General features: G+C 40.4%; 1 protein-coding gene across 4 annotated transcripts in view; it reads right to left on the bottom strand.

Annotated features, from left to right (window-relative positions):
* The window catches only part of PATJ (PATJ crumbs cell polarity complex component), a 140,080-nt gene that overhangs the window by 110,417 nt on the left and 16,109 nt on the right, over positions 1-13,554 (bottom strand). For 3 of the 4 annotated variants that reach the window (XM_069023561.1, XM_069023562.1, XM_069023563.1), the window contains 6 exons: positions 11,605-11,707; positions 10,319-10,407; positions 8,946-9,084; positions 4,037-4,113; positions 1,586-1,642; positions 83-217 (listed from right to left, as the gene is read on the bottom strand). In XM_069023561.1, the coding sequence (XP_068879662.1) occupies positions 83-217; positions 1,586-1,642; positions 4,037-4,113; positions 8,946-9,084; positions 10,319-10,407; positions 11,605-11,707 (600 nt within the window). Of the gene's footprint in view, positions 1-82; positions 218-1,585; positions 1,643-4,036; positions 4,114-8,509; positions 8,645-8,945; positions 9,085-10,318; positions 10,408-11,604; positions 11,708-13,554 lie in introns of all 4 variants that reach the window. The other variant, XM_069023565.1, reaches the window with a different exon arrangement.

Genomic DNA, 13,554 nt, shown 5'->3' with positions numbered 1-13,554 from the left:
TAAGAGAAGCATTTTAAGAGGGCCAAACAAAAAGGAAACACATAATTTTTATTTTTGTGGGGGTTCTGTTTTATTTTTTTACCTCCAGAAGTTCATCCTCCAGTTGCAGAAGACCAAGTGCTGCAGCTGGGCTATCTGGAGCAATGGATGATATATAATGATGTCCATCAAACGTGTCCAGCTCAACTCCTAATCTCAGAGTGTGGATGGGTAGTAACTGCCAAAAGATAAATATAAGTATATATTTAAGTATAAATCTTTACTTACCATGATAAAACCAGATTTAGGATTCACCAAATTGAACGCAACACACAGTAAGATGATTAAATGTTCACAGTGACCTCATCTGATGTCCATAACTTCTCTTCACAAACTGTTTGCACAAAATAAAAATAACCAGTCTGCTCTTTGGGGGAAAAGGCAATCTGAACTGTAATCTTAAATAATTGATCTTATTGGGAAAAATGCAGAGAGAAGTACCAGCTAAAGTCCATCCCACCCAAAAGGTGAGTTGTCAACAAATCACAGAATGGTTTGTGTTGGAAGGGACCTTAAAGACCATCCAGTTCCAACCCCTCTTCCATAGGGTTGGAGCAAAACAAAAATAAAAGAAATAAAAATAAATAAAAGAATAAAATAAATTCCATAATTACTATAAAATCTCACCACAAGTTCTTACTCCTCTGAGAGCCACAGTACTCTGAGGTAGAAAAAATATCCATGAAGTGTTCCCTGTAAGTAGTTACTAAAACTGATATCCTTTTTCTGCAAGGGGAAATCACTGATTTTGTGTCAGCCTTTTCCCATTGGGCCTCCTTAATTTGGAGTTTTTCTTTCCTTAGGGAGACTCCAACCCTCAGTGCCTTAAGTCTTAATATTAAGTCTAATATTAGGAAAACTTGAATAAAAGTGATACACTATCCAGACAAGGCAGCAGAAATCATGGCAACTTGGGAAGAAGAGATGATCAGCAGGAGCTGCCCCTTCAGTTTGGGAATTTTCTGGCTATTTTTTTGGATGCAAGTAAAAGGAGCAATCCATTGATCCACAGCATTCCTTCACAGCCATGCCTGTTTATGACTTTATGGCCCTTCCCCAGTGAGATGTCCCCACAAATATATAAATTCATCACCTCTAAAACCTCTTTTCCACAATATTAACATATGTATCTTGAAAATCTCTTGGAAGTGAAATTAATGTAAGCTCTGACAATTTAAATTAATTATACCTCCCTTTCCTTGAGCCAGGATTACTGTGGCAAACTCCACTGCAGGACAACAGTTTCAACCTCTGCTCCATTCTGTGCAATTAAGTACCCCTAAATTTAGGGTTTATGTGCCTGGTTTGAGGGAGTTTTTTTGTTGTTTGGGGGTTTGGTAATGAACTGTTAAAAGGTTCATTTGCCTGTGCTATGAAAAGGTATTGAATCAGTCCAGGAGATAAGCAGAATATTGGCAGCCTTTTTTTAGAAAATATAGAGCCACAAAACCACTACATTCCTGAAACACATCTGGAATGGTGTCATGTCCTCCCAGGACTGCCCTGCCAACATATACCACGAAGGAAACCACCATGGAAGTCTTACCTTTGAGTACTTCTGGAGCTCTGAATCGTCTGTAAAGGGCATATCCACGTTCACAACCTAAAATTGGACATCAGAACATTTTTCAACAGCGGGACAATAAAAGACTTTACCAGAACTGTGAAATTCTGCCAAAAAAACTCACGAGCAAAATAAACTGTACTTAAACAAAGTCACATTGATGTGAAATAATTTTAAACAAATGTTAGAAAAATCTTTCAGGCACAGAACATTTACAAGTAGGAATGTGGTGATTATGCACTATTAGCAGACTCCAATATTATCCTATTCCTGGAGCCCAAATGCCAATTTTAGTCAAGTTCAGTAATCCTGTGTAAGCACAAAATGCCATTATGTTTGACACAAATACCCACACGGACTTGCCAATCAGAATTTGAAAGTATGACAGCTTAAGTTGTTACCTCGGGCTATAGTGCAGCCATCTCACATCCTGACTAACCCACCAACTTCTGTTGCTAACATGGCTTGAAATACAGAACTTTAATTACCAAATGGGAATGGCAAGTGGGTTATTTCAAGCAGGGACAGGAAATCCTTTCAGTATCTTTTTTTAAGATTAATAAAATCACTGTGTTCACCACCAGTTTTCTTGTATTGTCCCTCCTTAACATAACAGATTTATCTGTAACCTTAGAAGGTTCTTCACTCCAATTTTAAATGTAATAAGACAAAAATCACAGAATGGTCTGGGTTGGAAAAGACCTTAAAGATCACTTAGTTCCAATTTATGGCTGTCAAATCATGACAATGGCCCAGGGCTGGAATTTGGGACACTTGAAGTTGAATGTTTGAAAGAAAGCTACACTTGGGTAGATCTGCACAAAACAGCCTTGCAAAAAATCAGGTAGCTTTTCTTTGAAAACTTTGAAAAGTTTAATAAAGATTAGACTTTTCTTTTGGATTAATTTTAACTAGGGCTTCCAGCATGTTGTTTTCCAGTACTCAGGGTGTTTTTCCTGCCAGATAGAACCCATTTCATGTCCATGCATGTAACTAAATGGATTTATGACTGGTAGCTCCTCAGCCTGACTGGTACCACATGGTCCTACGTTCCTGCCCGGGATCTCAGCTCCTTCCACTGGCACCACAAAGGACCAGCAGCACAGAAGCCACCAACCCTTCTCTTCAAACAGCTATTTCCTCTGAAGCAAATACTCCTGAGAGAATCCAGTAGGGACCTTCAGGATGAGTTCTGGGAGCCGAGTGAGGACGGTGTGACACAGGGACTGCAGAGTCACGGCCTGGACTCAAACAGAACATTGCTACTGAACACAGGAGAGAGGCACAGGCGACCAGAATCAAAAAATTACTTTCAAAATGGGATGCCACAAGAGTTCCCTTCTATTATTCAAAAGGCCCCATCATTAACATTTTCACTGCTGACATTTCACCGGCGGCGGCTGAAGAAGGATTGGGAACGGCCAGATTCACCAACTAAGCAGGTTTTTGTCCTCTGTGGGAAGTGTGATAGTGCTCAGGGAGGTAATATCAGCCCCTTGAAATGTAAGGATGGGAATACCAAGCAACTGAAGTGAGCAGCCAAACAGATTTATTGCATCATGTACATAATCTTAGACGAACTTCAGATCTTAAAGGAGTGCTAATGGAAAGAAGGGAAGCGAGTTTCTCAAGGCAATTCTTAAAGCTACTTTAAATCTTCCAGCGAGTGACTGGAGGGATGGCTACTCCAAGTAGTAAAAATAAGTGTCTCTAAATCAACTGGACAAGCATTGCAAAGACAAACAGGGTGTTTTCTTGGTGGTGGTGAGAATTTTTTAAGGCTTCGGAAAGAACACTGTCCGGAGTCTTTTATCTGTACTCACTGGCTCACCCAGCACTGAAAAGCACAAGTTAATTACAATTTCCATCAACTCCTCGTGACAATTCATCAAAACAATCTTTTGCTAGGCAATTATTTAATATGAAGTGAAGAAATATCTACTAGACACTGGCACCACAAAGTTACACTACTGAGAATTACTTCGTATTTTCTCAGCATGTTTGAAAATCATTCTTTCATTCTTCAGATAAAATTGTAAGATTCTTGTGAAAACAGAAGCTCTATCTTGAGCCTTTTCTTTATTCAGTGCCCAGTAAAACAAATAGATCATGAATGAAATAATAAAAATGCCATATATTTTAAGTGGCTGCTGTGATGCAGATTTAACAGGACAGTTGATTTCCTTAAATCACTGTTCCTGCCTTGTATTTGTATAACAATAGTATCTATATAAACAGAATAAAATAAAAGGGCAACAAATCTCCCAACTCATTATAACATACATTTCAGCCCTGATGTTACAGGAAAGAAAATTTGATGTTACTGATGTGTTCGAAACACTGAACTGTTCTATAAACAGCCTGTAATGCTAAGCTCACAGATCTGTAATTTAAAGAAATAACATTCATGTAGTTTATTGAAATAAAACATACCATAACTTCGTATTCTGGTCCCAGCAGGTTTTCCCACTTGGATTTTAGCTCATGTGCTGGAGGGAGTGGGACTCTTCCTAAATATGAAAGTGAATATTAAATTTACAAGCATATTGTACATTCAGAAGTACATTTACTTCTAAATACTCCAATAAAAATTCAGTGTAAATAAAAGATTAGAGGGAATAATCCCCAAAAGGGAAGTGCATTAAGCTGAGTCTATCAAACAGTGCAAATCAAAAATGTCTTTCTTAGGAAAAACAATGCAAAATGCCAGCCCCTGTAAAAGTGTGATTTATTCAGCTGAGAGGCAGAAGAAGTGATGCTTGATGATGAGATGTGAGTTCTGTACCACGCAGTACTGTAAATAAATCATTCTTTCAGGCTGCAAAACAAATTTCACACGGCTTCATCATTTGTTGCCATAAAAACGCTTCCCACTCCAGGGAAACATCATCTCCCACCCAAATGAGCCCCCTGAAGAAGGAAAACACCTGACAAGATATTGCTGTTATCGAGGGGCTGTGTCAGCACAATGCAGGCACAGACTTTATTTATACATTTGGCAGGTATAAAGGCTTGTCTACTTTAATTAGGCCAGTAAGTAACATGAGCTTTAATATAAGCTCCAGTTCTAAACCAGTCTTCCGTGGGAACTTGGCTATCTTGACATTTATATCTTTTCAGCTTTCTTACTTATGCAACCAAGGCAGTATTACAGTCCTGTAAGACAATTTGACAGAGCTAGACAGCAGAAAATGACTGGCTGCCCTGCGTTTGACCTCAGCCAGAAGCTCAGCTCACGTATAAAGTTCCAAGCTGGAGCAATGTGTAACTGGTAAGAATCAAGCTCTACAGCAAATTCCATCGAGCAGCTACAGCAGCAGCATCTGGGGGCTGAATTACCAAAAACTGGGGTTTTTTTCCCCCCCCCAATGACTGCAATAGTTTGTCAGATGTCTAGACAAGGCACAGACCACTCGGTGTTGCTGCTGTGTCGCTCTGAAATTCTGAATGTAAAGCACAAGCTCACGTTTTGCACAACAACAGTGAGTAAAATACCTCGGGGGGGAATTGTGAAGACACCATGAGGAGCTCAGAGCCCACCTAGGAGCAAAAGCCTGCACAAATGGCCTGTCAAGCTGCCTCTGCTCTCAACACCTTCACAGACAGCAAAGATAAAGCTCTGCAATACAATCCTCTTTACACACTTTGATAACTTTGAAGTTCTCCGCTCATCAAAAACAAAGATTGAAATTCACTTCTACAACACAGCCCACCCCAGCATCTCTCCAGCTCACTTTCAGCCATGCCAGACAGGCAAATTCTGTCTGATCTGCACTGAGAAACCACACTCCTCAGAGCCTCACAACTGAGATGTCACTTGGAAAGAGGATCTTCAACCTACAGGCTCAAGCAGACACAGATATCTGAGAATTCCAGCAATCCTGATTGCTGTTTTCTCCTACCAAAAACACACCCCACCAAGATTAAAAACTCGGGTTTGTAATACAGCCCACAGTTCTCTCTGAAATCAATTATCTCCTTAAAAAAAAGGGAAGACAAATTGTCCTAAAATTCTCAACTGCCAGCTAAGGTTTTTTGACTTCATTGGAAATTAAAAGTTTCTAATGTAAGACTTATTATCAAGCACAGGCTGATCACTGGCTTTATTTCCCAACTGTAGCAAAACCAGAACACCAGTGCATTCTTCTGCTCCTTCCATTTGCAGACAAACACAGGGACAGAAATTCCTTAGTCTCTTTTTCTGCTATTACAGAGTTACAACAGTGTGAACACACAGGACCCAAGCACCTGCAATCCCCTGTACAGCCAAATATAGATTTTAAGGTTCACCAGGAGCAATGAATCTCAGGGTCAGGCTCAAAGTTCAGTTCAGCAACTGTAAGCTGTGTTCAGCTGGCTGAATACAGATTTTTTTGTCACTTCCAAAACACATTACCAGAATCTACGAGTTGTTCAGAGCAGGTGCTGATGCACGTCTCCATTTGAAGTTTTCCCCTTTCTTTCTTTCAAATATACTTTGAAGTCTCTGCTTGTAACTTCCTTAGAACTGTGGAAATGTGGGCTGAAGGGATTTGGATTGAATATATTCAATTCCAGTGGCATCACTCAATTCACTTACAATGTTCCTTTTTCCCCAAACAGCTTTTTCCACATGGCAGCTAATAGGAAATTTCTTTCTACTCTCTCATCCAGCTGAATTCCTCATGACCTGACATATGTACCATGTCTTCTATAATGTGCAAGGCCTCAGAAATGAAAACACTTCCCAGGGACAGCTTTCATTAGCAACAACTTTTCAGCATATTTTGCCTGTCCTTCTGCCTGCGCTTCCAGGCAGTTTTTCATTTCTAATTAGCAAGCATAAAGAAGAAACCACAAATGTATTGTAAAAATCATCTTTTCTGGTCAAAACTGTCAGTTTCTTCAAAACTGGGATCTTTTTTTCTTGCAGCTTCCTCCTGGTCTCACAAAGTTACTACACAAGGGTGTGCACTGTGCTCTGGTGCCCTTCATTAAAGCCCTACCTTCACCTGCCCTCCTGCTGGGGCTTTTTCCCCAGACATCTCTTAAGCTCCTGACTCCCATCATCGTCCCTCTGGGTTCTGAGTACTCCTGCAAGGCAGGATGGAGCAGTTCTGCCCAGACTGCAGGCTTGCAGAGGCAGCTGTTAAGTTCATTGCCTGCACAGTTTCAGGCCTTGTGCAGGTGGCAGCCCAAACCCTGTTGCCTTTGTACCAGAACTGCTTAAGCATGGCTTTGCCCGGCCAGAATTACTACTTAATACCTCCCCAGGAAACACAATTTAATAAGAATTTCACACAACTGAGCTTAAAGGGAAGTAATACACATTGTATAAAACATACCTTTTACATTAAACTTCTAAAAGCATTTCCAGAGTTTAGTCAGAGGCTTAAATTAGCAGCATTTACTTTAGCACCATCATAATGAAGTGCCCATCACCACATCCAAAATAAGCACCTATCTTTGGAATTTAAACTTGGCCATTAAATTCTATTCCAAGGTGAAATCTCATACATCATATTTCTGCAGGAGTGAAATATGCATAGAAGCCCCACAGTAAAAAAAACGGGGCAAGTGGCACAGGACAGACAAAGTGTTGCTCTTTTCTAGCCTCTCTCATAGCAAAACAATGCTTTGAGAACCTCAGCTCTCAGCTACTCAACCACCTCTGTTCTGGCTTCCTATTTCTGGGAACATGCAAAAGTCACAACAAAGGATGTCTGGTTACAAGGCTTGGACAGAAAAGTCAAACAGAATGGAATATAGGAACTGCTACATCTCTCTCATTTCCAGGTTGTCTTTAATACTGACAGATCTTCGACAATCACAGCAAAATTGCTATTCATTGACAGCCGTAATTTAGAATCCTCTATTACATCTACATATCTTAGAAACTACAAGGCATAAGGATAATTTATGCTGACTTTAACACAAGCTGTATAAATTCACCCAGAAGTTCCTGTAGAGAAGCCCAGAAATCTGTGGGGAAATTGAAGATTCTGGAAAGACCTCCAGCCTTGGTTCCAAAGTCAGCTAAAACCCAGAGCAGCCCATGCCTTTGTGACCTGCCCCTGTGTCTGAATGCCTTTTGTTAAAAAATGCCTTTTGTGAACTCCAGCTATCAGGTCTTTAGACCCAAGACATGAGTTCTGATGAAGTCACTGCCGTGCCAGAAGAGAAAACTGAAGCAAATGGGTATCAGAGATGTGGTACAGGCAACCAGAAGAATATTATGAAAATACTCTGCAGGAGTCTAAGACATGTTAGGGCAAGAAGATCACAGAATCAGTAAGGCAGGAAAAGATCTCTAAGATGATGGAGTCCAAGCATTAAATGGGTATGACTGAGGTAACGCTGGATCAGGAAATAAGTATGAATTCCCAGGAGTTCCATCTCCTGATGCTGCTCACCCAGCAGGCTGGTGCAGGGCCCTGGCAGCAGAGGAGGATGATAAAGTCTCTCTCAAGGGAAGGCTGCAGGCAGGACACCTCAGGTCATCAGTGCAGGACCAGGACCAGAAAGGGGAATCACTGAGCTGGAGGCTTTCAGACCTACAGACTTATGAGAGTCTTTCCTGAAAGGGCAGCACCTCCATTGACTGTAACCTTAAAAAGACCCTCCCAAAACAAAGGGGATCACTGCTGACTGGAAAAGGGCAAATTTTATGCAAGAAAGAAGATCCAGAGAATTACAGGCCCTGAGACACCACAGAATCCACTCTGAGCAAACCTGTGGACAGTGCTACGTTTTGGGGACAGGGTGGGGTGAAAGAGTTGGAAGATCCAAGAGGTAGAGCTTTACTTCAGAAAGCATTGCAGGGTAAAAGCTAGAGTAAGCCATGACAGCTGACCAGTACTGAAAATGGATTAAAGATGGTAACCTTTAACCAGAAGCAGAAGAGGCACTGCAGGATACCCTATCTACCTGCTTGGTGTAGACTCTGCTGCTTTTCACTGTGAAGATTATCCTTCTGTTCTTGTTTTCCCTCATTCCTAGTGTCCACACTAATTTCAGTCCCTACAGCTCCAGGGGACACAAAGATTGGAACAGCTGGCTGCACTGTGAAAATAGATGAAAAAAACCCAAATCATATGCTGCAAACTATAGCAAGTAGGAACACCACTGCACTAATTCCCTTTTTTTTTTTTTTTGGTGGGGTGGCTACACAAGGAATTTTGCACAGAATTTTCCTGAATCTCTCATTTTTGTCTCTTTCCATTCCTCCTTAAGTATCTTAATTTTCAACAGTGCACCCTTAAAAATATCAAGGATCATGTGGTATCCAGTCCTAAACTGTTAAATAAGGTAGCTGTAAATGGAGTAAAAAATAAAATCAGTTGCTAGAAAAAAAAAAAATTACCTCTATCTGAAGGTGTTTCTGAAGAAACAGCAGAAGAAGGTTTCCTTCTAAGCAAGGTGAGACGCACAGTCTGTCCTGTGTTTCGCAGGGCCTCTACCACTTCTTGGTTGGTAAAATCCTGTATGTTGACTCCATCAATCTAAAACAAGAAAGTTGTATCAAAGAACAGTAATTGTGCTGCATTCTTAGGCTGTGTTGTGAAGTACCATAGGCTGTAAGCAACAGCCATGCTATTTAGTGCAGGAACTACAGGGTTACTCTCCCAAGACAGCAGTATTTGCAAAACAATCTCATTAAATCCGTTACAGTTCACTGATGAGAATTTATTTTCAAAATGCACTTTAAAAGGAAACACAACGGTAATTTCTTCTTTCTGTTTTCGTGGGGACAACCACAAAACAGAATTTACTAATATGATACAAGTATGCCCAGATTTTTCCTTAATTTTTTTTTGCTTACCAAAACCAGGTTGACAAGGACTGTGGATGAAGGTTCCAAGCAGAGTATCCAACCTAAAAGTCTGCTCTGTTCATTATCACTGTTGGTTGTCCCAGGGATTTCTAACACAAACTTCCACACACAACTGTCTGTATAATCCACCCTAAACAGCCCAATTCTTACATTTTCAGATATTTTAATTTACATCCCAAATAGTCTGTTCACCTCACTGTCAGATCATGCATCAACAGGGCCTTTCCTGCAGATATATTAGTTTTTGCTCTCACAGAGGAGAAGCTGGCTTTGGAAGGTCTGGCATGGCATACATTTTAAAAGTAATTTAAAATCATATCTCTATAAATATTATCTCTTAAAACAAAAAGACTGTGGAATTCAGTCCTGCTTGTGCTGTGAATGCAAAATTGGCTATTATTCAATTCACTGTTATTCAGTGGTTTTTCCATTTTTCTACACATAAAGCTTGGGTTTTGAAACCTAAATTGTGACCATTAACATTTGGATTGTATCCACACTACACAGCCATTAAGGAACACAAACAATGTGCCACATCTTGCAGAATCTTAACAATCCTCGAATCACATTCAATTCAAGTAGAAGTTAATGCTGCTCATCTTTACTGCAGGCCAAGAGCCAAGATTCTCCACTCTGAAACACTTTAATCCAAATGCTTGCTTCTTTCACAGCTAACTACTATTTACTACTTCTTTGAATATAAAATAATACTTTAACCACAGCAAGCCAAAGCTCATTTCTGTCACAAGTCTACCTAAACAAACACGAACCACCAAATTATTTCTTCTGCAAAGCAGAGGAGGTTTAATTAATTTTACAAAGTCTTTACTATGTTGTTCTTTTAACAGAGATATGAAATGTATTAGTTCTACAGCAATATATAAGCACAGTACTCTACTTACAGCAACAATTTTGTCATGAACATGAATTTGGCCATTGTGGTCAGCAGCACTACCAGGTATTATATTTTTCACAAAAATCCCTGAAGGTTCTGTTGGGGGGGGGGAAGAGAAACAAGTCACTGCATTAACCTAATGTGTTTATTTTCTTATTAAGATTTTTAATTCCAGCCTTTTTCACACAGTTCCTTCTGTCCATAAAGTGATGATTCCATAAACCCCCACCATCTGCACGTTACCACTCCTGACATAAAACTGAGGATATCTGGTGGAAAAAACCAGCACTGACACAACCACCTGTACACTGACCTCAAATTTTTTTCCTTAAAATGGCTCACCAAAGGCCACCTCCTCCATGGATTCATCCTTGTGCTTACCCAGGCTCTAAACCACAATCACTTAAATCCATGCTGCGTTTGATTTCAATAGGACTAAATAAGCTAAAAGTAAAGTATGTGCTTAAGGACTTTGATCAGGACTTCAATCATCTTACAGCTAAAGAATTTAGTACTTTAAATCTTAATGAAAAAGGACTTTTCTTTAAAAAAAAAAAAGAAAAGAGAAACATGGAAATCAGAAAAGCTGTCCTTTGTCATGTTTGGCGTTTGATTATTAATTCTAACTCCCAATGAGAACAAGGAAATAAAAACAAAGGAAAAAAAACCCAAACAAACCAAAACCCTAAAACACTAACACTTCCCTTTCACACACTCCCTCTAAATATGTTCATTTATTTAATAAATAAATGCTGATCTGTAGTTCCAATGAATCTTGACACTTCACCCATCCTTTTTTGGACACTGAGCTTCCTCAGACACCTGCCCAACACGGTCTGTCCGTGCTCAGCAAAGCCCCTCCCCTGGTGCTCCAAACCCACCTCTCCCTGCTGCCTGGCACGTGCCCCTCCCCAGCCATTGGCCTGGGATTCCTGACTGGCATCACAACAGGATCTCCTGGGAGCAAAGAGGCTTGGAGAGCAAGTCCAGCTGCACCACATTCCCAGAACACTTCCTCAATTCCCACGAGGAAGCAGAGGGATAAAAACCACTACCCCTATGCATAAAACCAGACATTCAGCCGGGCCAATTTTAAACACACTATCATTTGTGCCACTGATATTTGAAAGACAAGTTAGGAGCTCTAATTTAAAGAGAATCGAGGGGGGGAAACCCCCTGATTCCATGTTCCCATATCCTAGCACAGGTAGGAGCTATTCATTTTCCCCATGGTCAATAAAAGCTACCTGAGAAGCCCCTGTCCAACACTTAATTAAATCCTGTAGAACTCACCTATGTCACATGTGCCAGCATATCCAACAATTGTTATTCCCAGGCTTTGCCCATTCTTTTTTATAAGTTCAACATCATAGGTATCAAAAAAGTTGTCATTATCCTATAAATAAAGCACAAGACAATAAAAAAACCTCTGAATTTCCCAGCGCCATTACAATATTACGGGTTAATTAAGATCCTCAGAAGTGAACAGTGATTTTGTTTTTCCTTCTAAAAGGCAATGTAAGTTCATTTGTAAAGTCCCTACAAAGCTGGCCCTGGGATGTCTGTGCAACTCTCCTCTGACCAGCAAAAAATCAGAAGTGCAAGGCAAGAGTTGAGACAGGGAACAGTACAGACACTGGTGAGACCAAAAGAGAAAAACAATCAAGCACATAAATCTGGGATTGCAAGGGATAAATTAAAATACATAGAGTTGTTTGCTTTCTGTAATCAGATACAGGCCAATGAGTTCAAAAGGAAGATGATGAGAGTAAGGTCTGGTAAAGTGATGAAATCAAGAGGGATACTGTCACTGCCAACAGCAAAAAATGGACTGGGAAAATGGAAAACATTTCTTAAGGGAGTGAAAAAAGAGAAGTTCAATCAAATGCTTGCCAAGTATCAGCTTTGGAAGGACCCATATCAAAAGCAGCCCAGAGTTCCAGCCATACCTATTTCACTTCTCAAAGGAAGAGAAATCAATGGGCAGCTATCTCGTTATCACACACACCTCCCTCCACCAGCAAAGTCATTAAGCTCATTAAATGCCTTCGGACTCCCTTGCTCCATAAAAGGCTGATGGAGATGAAGATAAGTTTGGATGCTGTCACTTATCTCCAGTAAACAAGCCCATAGCAACACCTGAAATGGAGCTGTGGCCTCAAGAGCCCGGCTGTTTTGACAATCAAAAGCTCCTCAGAGTCAGTGCTCTGCCTACAAACACTTTTCTCTAAGTAACACTCCTGGTAGAATGCAAAATAATCGAAATGGAGTCCAGGAAAATCAAAATGCAAAGTCCTAAATACAGTCAGCACACTGCTCACACTGCTGTCACTGCCTGGGACAGTACAGATAATAAGATTGTTTTCTTGTGCTCACACACAGACAGAAGTAGTTTCAGTTATTCTCTACTACAGGAAATCCAAAGAAAATCAAATATTAATATAAACCTGAAAATAACTAACCACCTGTTAAAAATGCCTTTCTGCTGGTTTGCAAAAAAGAGAAAAGGAAAATGTTTCCTATTCCAAAGCTCACAGCTAGTGAAAGTACTCAGAAACCAGAGTAAAACTAGATTATAGGGATAAGTTCCATTATAAATCTGACACAAACTGAATGGTAGATCATTGAAATCATCATTAAATTAATAAATACATTCAGATTAACCACTAATCTTGTCTTCAGCAAATCTCTCCTAGCATCAGGCAGATGAGTTTCTTCAAATCTACACATGAAGGCACTATTTAGTTCAGAAAATTTTATTCCCCCCTCTAAACTGCATAGCAGGAACACAGAGGTCACTGAAAAGACATCCAGAAGGAATCACATTTTAGAAAGGCTGCAGCATTTACAGTGCTCAGGGTTGATCAGTGACAACAGGAAGAGAGAAAAACAGTATTTTGTGGAGGAAACAAAAGTAAGACCGTGTTATTTTGCCTCTAATATGGGCCTTGGAAAATATGATCCAGTCAGGAAAGAAGGGCCTCATAACTGATTCCCTTGGAAAGCCTTTTGTCAGAGCATTGGACAAGCCCAATGTTCAGGCTCCAGCCTTAGGGATGCAGATCACCCCCTCCCATCTCCTGGACTCTGTTTCCTACTGCACTGATCCCTCCTGGGGATCCCCCTGGGGAGAAGAGGAGCTTGAGGAGGACCCAAAATACTCGACTGACACAGCCCCAGCATTTTTCCGGAGATGTAAAACACAAAGCTGCCTTTGCAGCAACTGTGCCCAAGGAGCAAAGA

This window comes from Aphelocoma coerulescens, chromosome 8 (assembly GCF_041296385.1).
Source record: "Aphelocoma coerulescens isolate FSJ_1873_10779 chromosome 8, UR_Acoe_1.0, whole genome shotgun sequence".
In the NCBI taxonomy this organism is placed as follows: domain Eukaryota; kingdom Metazoa; phylum Chordata; class Aves; order Passeriformes; family Corvidae; genus Aphelocoma; species Aphelocoma coerulescens.
The sequence above is the reverse complement of the archived record's forward strand: the minus strand, read 5'-3'. Positions and strand labels throughout refer to the sequence as shown.